Source organism: Mercurialis annua, linkage group LG7, assembly GCF_937616625.2.
Source record: "Mercurialis annua linkage group LG7, ddMerAnnu1.2, whole genome shotgun sequence".
NCBI classification, from domain to species: domain Eukaryota; kingdom Viridiplantae; phylum Streptophyta; class Magnoliopsida; order Malpighiales; family Euphorbiaceae; genus Mercurialis; species Mercurialis annua.
The window spans coordinates 13,630,409-13,639,809 of NC_065576.1; the positions used below are offsets into that span (position 1 = coordinate 13,630,409).

The window sequence follows — 9,401 nt, forward strand, 5'->3', positions numbered from 1 at the left end:
CTTTGAAGTATGTGAGCAAATGTTAAGTGTTTTAATTCTAGATGGCCAAACCCATCTGAAAGTCCTTGTACTTTAAACATTTTTTTTCCGGATGTCCTTATACTTTAATTTTGTATTAGTTGGTCATTTTACTTACCTATTTTTTGATTTTTATGTCCTTTTATGTTATTGGAGGAAAACAAAATTGTAAGTAGAGGGACCGGAAAAACTAGAAAAGGACCTAAAAATTGAAAAATAAGTAATTAGATGGATCAAGTAATACAAAATTGAAGTGTAAGAACCTATGGAAAAATAGGTTTAAAGTACAGGGACCTCGAGATGGGTTTAACCATTCTAGATATGTGGTTGTTGAAGTTTGTGAACCCGAGCAAATCTTCTAGCAAGCGTACTCCTTTCTAATTTTGTAATGTAATTTTTTTTTTATCATTCCTTACTTAATTTCAATATTAAATATAATAAAAAAATTCAAAAAATACTACAGATTTTATATTAACTGAACATGTTGTTATATTTATTTTGGACTCGTTTGAGATGTTAATGATGTGTTTTGTATTCGACTTTAATTCGTTGAACTCATTATATTGCAATTAGTTTGTATTTGTAGATTCGGTTATGTATATCGGTTTTACGTTGTGATTATGCATATTTGTTTTATTGTTGAATACTATTTGAGATTGAGGCTCAAATTTGAACATAATTGAGCGATAGGTTGGATAGGTTATTTAGGCTAGATTTGAATGCGTACATGTTATGTTTATTTGTTGAGAAATGTTATTTTTCGTTGGGCTAGCTACAATTTTTCTAGCTACTACTTCCATTTTCTAGTATTACTGGCGGCCCGTGAAATTGAATTTTGACAAAATTGATATCAGAGCAATTAATGATTTACTATACTTAGGCCTTTCTGTGTTATTGTTATATATGTCTTCTTTCTAGTCAACTTATGATGTTGTGATTGTCTTACTAATATGCATGATTTGTTGTGCTTTGTGGTAGTTGTAAATTATTGAATGTTTTTGATTTGTTTATTAGAATTTTGAATCAAAGGCTTACTCTGGCTAATGGTGCTGCACAACAAGCCGAGAAAATTTAAAATGAGGCTTCAATTCATGATGGGCAGAATGATTATCACTCCTATTTATGACAAACTTTGGTAACAAACTCTTAACAATTAGTTAAAAAAAACTAGGCTTAATTACTTAAAAACCACCCACTTTGAACTTTTTTTTTGTTTATACCCTGATTTAGGAAAAAGTTCATTTATACCCTGACGTATGCGTTTATGTTTCACCTCTACCCCGAGGCATTAAATTAACCTCTTTTCATCTAAAAAAAAGTTTAAAATAGTCCTTCATTTAGAGAAAAAATCATTTCTAATTAATTCTAATTAGCTTAGGTTAAAAATGAAGAACTATTTTAAATTTTTTTATTAATGAAAAGAGGTTAATTTAGTGCCTCGGGGTAGAGATGAATACGTTAGGGTATGAATTTTTTCCTAAGTCAGGGTATAAACGAAAAAAAAGTTCAAGATGAGTGGTTTTTAAATAGTTAAGCCAAAAAACTAACAGTTAAACTATTATTATTATTTTAAAATTGATATCAAATTTTAATTTTTTTTAATAACCAGATTTCAGTTTTGAATTTAATAATAAGTATTTAGTGATATTTTAGTTAATTTTTACTGATATGTCCGCAAAAAGGAAATTTCTAATGATATTCTTTACATTAGCATCCATATCGACAACCACATCAAATAAATTTAGTAATTACTTATAACGTAGCTGATGATGTAACTACCGATGTAGAGGACATTTTTAAAAAAATTGTTCTCGAACGATCACATCAATAAAAATATATCAAAATTTTATTAAAATTCATCGTCTACCTCAATTTAAAAGCGTGATACAAAAAGGAACAAAAATGTCGTAGAAAATTTGAAACAAAGGCTTAATTGGGTGACTGGAAATTTATTATGTGGCAAACTATAGTATTTATTTGGTATGCTAAAAAAAAGTGGATTATTGATTCTGGGAGTCATTGAACTTTTGAGTTATTTCATTCTTGTTATAGAACTTTTATTTTTTCCATTTTGGTGAGTAAATTTTAACTTTATTTTAATGGAAAGATTTGTTTTTTTTTAATTTCAAGCGCAACAATGTATACGTGGCAATCAGTTTGATATTTATATGTGTTTATTGATAAAAAAATCTTTTTGTTGAAATAAAATTAAAGTTTAATCACAAAAATAAAATAAATTAAAATTTCATAACCAAATCAAAATAATCACAAAATTTAATAACTCGCATAATCAATTACCCCTAGAAAAGCTAACAGAAGGACACAAAAATATTAATACTAATTAGGCTTAATGTCTTTAAAATAACAAAAATAATCGACTGAAGTCAATTCTAATCAAACCTTGTAAAAACACCAATTTTAAACAATTTTGTTCAACATCTCAATTTTAGGTAATCACATATTTAAAAAAATTATCAAAACTTTTCGATTTGTTCAACTATACCATTTATTTGATAAATATTTTTCAAATGAAAAGACGCTAAAATTGAAATATGCTTATCAAAACATAGTTAAAATTGGCGTTTTGACGAATTTGATTATAATTGACCTCATCCGAAAAAGATTGAGATTGGTATTTTTTAAACATTAAGCCTACAAATTAATAAGGATAGAGCAATTACTTGTTTTGCAGTTGGCCAGGTTGTGGCCAATCATTTTCCAAATTCCAAATAGAATTTAGTGTTTCTCTATTTTGATTCAACTCCATATCTTCGTTTTGGTACTCATCATTCATAGCTAAATCTTCAACCTCAGCTCCCCAATAATCTTGATAGTCTTGCATTTTATATCCACACTCATGATCTCCGGTTTCTATATTCGTATAGTTAGCATTTTCTAGCACTGTATTAGCCCAATCACTTACACTTAACCCATCCGGCAGCTGATCAGGACTGATGATCAAGCTCGCCTCATCGGACGGCCAGGGAAGATTATTTGGGCTACTGCTGTCCCTTTCTTCGACACGATAATCACACCGGAGTTGATGATCAGACCTCGCGTTCTTGTCTATAAATCCCGAATGTTCTTCGCTCTGCGGACACTCCAAGTTTTGGCACCAATAAGTCCTATCCAAAGAAGCTGCTTCTCGATCAAACACACGCTTCCTTTTCTCAGCAAGGTTTAAGTCACTCGTCGCGTTTTGGTCGATCTCTTCGGGATCATCATCTTCGATTTGGAGGCATGTGTTCATAAGACCCGAGAGAGCTTCTTCTTGATTAACGACGGCAGACCATGTAGTGCTTTCTTTAGCTGTCATCTTAGCTTGCAAACACTTTGATTGCATAACAATGCGTCGCATTCGATCAAAATTGGGCGACATGTGTTTGATAACCGCCGCCAAGGCGCTTACCTTCCATGCTTTTTTGAGATCATGAGGTTTCTTGTACGGAGGAGCACCGTGTTCTTGCGATGATCCTTGTTCGCCCCACCACATTTCATCCCCGGTAGGCCACCAAGGCGGAGCTAAACCTCTTTCGAGGGGAAACCGCCTTTGGGGAGGCACACACTTCTGCATGAGAGCAGAAAGTAGAGAGCCTAAAGTAGAATCTTGCAACTCATGAAGTAAATACATGACAGAAACGGGGTCGAGTTGGGCTTGAGCTAAAACCGCTAGCGATTCTTCAACAGCCAACGGGGCATTTTGATTGAATCGAACTTTATCGTTCCACCATTGACGGAGACTATCAGAAGAGCCCGTAATAGGCTTACCCTTCTCCGGAACAATCCCGTAAACAAACCCTTGAGCTTTACAAACTTCCATGATCTTCAACATGTACTTAAGAACCGAATCTTGCGCTCTCGACATCTTTTTTCGACGCGACGCCACTTGTTTCGCTGCAGCATTATCAGCCTCTTCATTCATACGCTTCTCTTCAAGCTTTTGCATAAGCACGCTATCTTTCCACATGCGCTTCTTGAGGTCGTCATAGCTTATTTCTTCCTCCTCGTCGACTTCTTCCTCTTCGACTTCTTCTTCTACTTCTGGAGTAGAGATTGAAGAGTCCACTTCTCCATGGATTTCAACCATGAATTGATTATTATAATAAACAGTTATGACTAGAAATTAGAAATTTGATATGCATTGCATCTGGTCATATGTGTTTATATAATCATTGGAGTACAACGGCGGTGTAGTAGATGATGCAAGAACTAGGTTAAGACAAATTCAAGTTCCGAGAATAAGGGCCAAGTAAAAGTTATTTGCCGACTTATATAGATTATAAAGCTGCTTAATTGGAAAGTATCCACGACAACTTATGATTTTGTGGAGCATGAAAACAGCAAACCCTGACGTGAGGCATGCATAATATATATTTCTTTGTAGAGCAAAATTTTCCTGCTATAGTTTTTTGCAGGAACTTCTGCAATAGTGGCCCAAATTTTGCCACGTTATTATACATACAATTTGTTTATAAAAATGGTTAAATGACCATTCAGTTATGGGTAATTGTCCAGTACATGCCAAATTTTTATATGCTTGATTAATTAACCATATCCTTTTAATAATTAGATAATTTTTAACACCCATATTTATTATATTAATAACATAAAACTAATAAATACATATGTCATCATAAAATATATATTAAAACCAAAAAGTAATTTTACGCTTGAACATAACCTAATCAAAAATAAAATTTTAAAATTTATTCGATCCTTTTCCTCTTGAAATCTGCAATTGCATCCTACAAAAATAAAATTATAGATATAAATAAATTTTATAAATAATATAAATAATTTAATTTTTTTAAATGATAAATTACCTGAAGAAGCTGAGTATACGAGAATCGATTTTAATTGGAAAATGTATAAGAACAATCATTCTATGATGAACTTTTTATTATCGCTTGAGTAGTAATAAAGTCTTCACATAAATATTTTTCACTTGATTCCTTCAAGTAAAAATAAAATAAAAATTATTCAAATTATAAATCTATGAAATATATTTTAAAATAATATCACAATATGCATGTACCTGAGTAGTATTTTTCAATACTTGTAATTTGATGTTCAGATCTTCTTGATCATAATTGATGCATTCATCCTAAAAATACATTAAATAATAAATTTTTATTTTATAAAAAAGATATAATATTATATACTTCTTACATCAATATTTTTGACGTCTTTTTTTATGAACTTGTTAATAGAATCTATACCACCAACAATTTAATATAAAATACAAATTTAAAATATTAAATTATATAAAATAACTCTATATTATATATATAAAAATTACTTGTGATTTAGATTGACGTTTAATTTTTTTTCTTTCTTTTTAAAGCACATTTTGTCCTTTTACTTCGACGCCCGACAATAATTTTTTTTCTTTCTTTCTAAACAAGTAACTTACCTTTTATTACAACCAGATTTTACTGGTGCCGGTTTAGTTAATTTGATAATTGTATTGTAAATATATTATAGTTCGGTGATGTAAAAAATATTTAACTCCAAAAAGGATAATGAGCTTATAGTGAATCACAAAAGAATTAGTTGTATCCTGTTTGTAATTCCGGCTTGCCACGTAAGCAAAAAACGGTGTATTTTAATATGAAAATGTTGCGTTTTATATAAATGACGTTCAAAGATGAATGGTTTTTTTTATAAAAAAATGATGCTTGGTGCTCCTTCTGTAACAACAGATAAATTCAATGATCCATAATGTTTAATATCAATATCCTTTGCAATTTCATTCTAATTAGAAATCCGATTGTTTTAAATAGAATATACAAATTTCTCATCATCTGAAAGAGTCATTCACCGCCATCCACCATCAGTACTAATGATTTTGGTGTGGCTTCCACAGCTCCTTCAATCAATCTGAAAAAGAGAAAATAGGTTAGAATGATTCGGACCTGTTTTAGTTCGAATACACTCCGATTATTAGAGAATATCAGAATCGAGAAGTTAGGATTAAGTTAGTTATAGAAGTTTGTTATAAAAGTCTGTTTGTCAGTTAGTTTGTTAGGTATTAAACAATTGTTAATAAAGTTGTTTTAGTTATTATAGCTGTTTAGCTATTTAGGAGAATAGCTCAATGCATGTGTGACAAGTGTCAAATACATTCTCTTTATATTGTAAACAGATGCAACGGTTATTTCTGAATGAGAATCAGTTCATTTTTTCCTTCTTTAATCATCTTCTTCATTCTATAATCTCTCAATTCTTCAATTTTTATATGGTATCAAAGCAACAAGTTACAATAAAATCATCTTCAATCAAAGTAATCTTTGTCTTTTCTTCTTAATCAACTCGTTCTTCAATTAAAGCTATCTTTGACTCAGTTCTTAATTTAATTTCTGATTCATTTTATTTTTTTTGTTTCTAAAAACCTAGAAACATGGCTTTTAATCAAGATTTTGATCATTTTTCTAGTCCTTATTATCTACATCTGAGTGGAAACCCATCTTTTGTTTTTGTTTCTGCATTGCTTAATGGGAAAAATTACCATTCTTGGTCAAGATCCATGAGAATGTGTTTAATGTCAAAGAATAAACTGAAGTTTGTAGATGGGAGTATTGTTGTTCCATTTAAAGGAGATTATATGTATCCTATTTTGGAGCGATGTAATACTATGGTGATTTCTTGGATAGTCAGGTTTTTTTATCTCCACCCATAGCTCAAAGTATTTTGTGGGTTGATTCTACTCTTGATGTTTGAAAAGATTTGTTTGACAGATTTTCTCAAGGTAATGCCGTAAGAATTCCTGATTTATAAGAAGAGATATATGTTTTTAGGCAAAATAATCATTTTGTTACATATTATTTCACACAGTTAAAAATATCATGGGATGAGTATTCAAACTCATAAATGATTCATGTGTGTAGTTGTAATCTTCAGTGTATTTGTGAAGCTTTAAAATCTGTTAAGAACCAGCAAAAGCCAGACTATGTTATAAGATTCTTGAAAGGTTTGAATGAAAATTTTGCAACTATTAGGACTCGAGTTTTGATGAAAGAATATTAGCCTAAACTCAATAAGGTGTTTTCTTTAACCTTATAGCATGAAAGACAGTTGGGATTAGGAATCATAGAATCTAGAATTCAAAATGTATAACCTGTTGTTTTTGCTACTCAAGCTAGGAAATTTGTTTTTTATAATTCTGGAAATAGGTCTTTTAGTGCTAATAATTCTTTTGCTAATGGAAATTCTGGAAGTTCTAATAATAATAGGTCACAGCCTCACAGGGAGGGCAAAGGAGATTTTATTCTAATTCTAATAGTGACAAACCAGTTTGTACTTTTTGTGGAATTTCTGGTCACAATGTGGACATTTTCTTTAAGAAGCATGGTTATCCACCAGGCTTCGTTCCTAGGCCTAGAATGCAGATTATGTTAATCAAGTAGGAGATTCTATGATTGGAAATGACCAAGATCAAGGTTATAATGATCAAGATCAGGGTTATGAAAGTCAGACTTATGAAGGTTATTATGTTGAAGATGCTACTGGAAATGTCAAAGAAAGGAGAGAGTTTGATTATAATCAAACTTTTTCTTCAAATACTTCTAAAAATGTTGCAACAAATTCCGTTCCAATGTTTACTCAAGAACAATATGAGCAACTTATGGGCATGCTGCAACATAATGCTTCAGCAAACTCTGTCAAAATTAATACTGTATCTGCAAATTATTCTTCTACAACAGAAGATTCAGGTATGCATTTTTCTGCTTGTTCATTTGTCTCCAAACATGATAATGCATTATGGATAGTAGATTCAAGAACAACAGATCATATTGATTGCTCTTTGAATTTTTTCACATCCTATAAGCCTGTTAACAATGTTAGTGTCACTTTACCTAATTCATAAAAGATAAAAGTAACACATATAGGTACAGTATTTTTAGTGAAAAATTCAAATTACATAATCTGTTGTATGTTCCCAAAAATTGCATTCAGTTTAATCTCTACAAGTAAAATAACATCATATTATGAATATTGTATTATTCTGCATAAAAATGTTTGTAGTATATAGGATTATGTGAGCTAGAAGATGATTGGATTAGATGAGAAAGTCCAAGGTCTTTATATACTTGATAAAGCATCATTTGATATTAATAAGTCTACTGAGATTGATGTATCTGGAAAATTTTCCTATGTGAATTCTATTAGTAGTGATTCTTTGTGGCATTATCAGTTTGGTCATTTGGCTAATTCAAGACTTAAATGTTTGCAAAACATAGATTCATCAATAAAAGTTCCAATTGATTCTTATTGTCAAATCTGTCATTTAACAAAACAGAAAAAGAATGCATTTCCTTTGAATAATTCAATAGTTGATAATTGTTTTGATTTATTACATATAGACATATGGGGACCATCAAGGTTTGATTCAATATATGGTCACAAATATTTTCTGACTATTGTGGATGACAAGAGTAGGTACACATGGATTTTTATGTTAAAATTAAAATCAGATTCAAGAAGTATGATACAAACTTTCTGTGCATATGTTGAAAATCAGTTTTCTGCTAAAATTAAGTTCATTTGATCAGACAATGGACATGAATTAAATATGTCAGACTTCTTTAGTTCAAAGGGAATTATACACCAAACCACATGTGTATATACTCCTGAACAAAATTCAATAGTTGAAAGGAAGCATCAGCATTTATTGAATGTAGCATTGAAGTTTCAGTCTTCTGTTGATATTTCTTTCTGGTTAGATTGTATTATGAATGCTGTTTTTCTTATTCATAAAGTACCTTCTCTTGTCATAGATAATAAGACACTTATGAGATTTTATATAAGAAACAACCTGTTTTTAAAGATCTTAAAGTCTTTGGTTGTTTAGTTTATGCTTCAACCTTACTGCACACTAGACATAAGTTTACTCCTAGGTCTAGTCCATGTATTTTTATTGGTCATCCAGCTAATACAAAGGGGTATAGATTGTTTAATCTTGAAACAAAACAGGTTCTAATTTCTAGAGATGTCAGATTTTATGAGCATCTTTTTCCTTTTAAAGATTTAAGTATTTTGCTTGATTCAATTTCATCAGTAGTTTTACTTGCATATATTGATATTCCTGACATAGATTACAACTTGATTAATGTAGATAGGAATCATGATATTCATACTGAGGATTTAGTTCAACCAGTAGAAGTAGTTACAAATCCTCCTCTTAGAATATCATCTAAAAAACAGCTGAACCAGTACACTTAAGGGATTATATTTGTCAGCTTTCTAAAAATGATAATGTTTTGTCTCAGAAAACAAGAATAACACCTCATGCATTATCAAAAGTTTTGTCTTATTAAAAACTAAATAATTGTCATAGAATATTTGTTGTTAATACAGATGTTACAATAGAACCAAAAACTTAC

General features: G+C 30.5%; 1 protein-coding gene across 1 annotated transcript; it reads right to left on the reverse strand.

The window, feature by feature from the left end:
- Positions 1-2,695: 2,695 nt before the first annotated feature.
- LOC126656843 (putative ETHYLENE INSENSITIVE 3-like 4 protein) lies at positions 2,696-4,105 on the reverse strand. Its single transcript, XM_050351467.1, has one exon. The coding sequence runs from the start codon at positions 4,103-4,105 to the stop codon at positions 2,696-2,698; it is 1,410 nt and encodes a 469-aa protein (XP_050207424.1).
- Between the last annotated feature and the right edge of the window lie 5,296 nt (positions 4,106-9,401).

Bases quoted from the DNA above. Each gene is read 5' to 3' on its own strand.
- LOC126656843 (XM_050351467.1), bottom strand. From the start codon at position 4,105: ATGGTTGAAATCCATGGAGAAGTGGACTCTTCAATCTCTACTCCAGAA.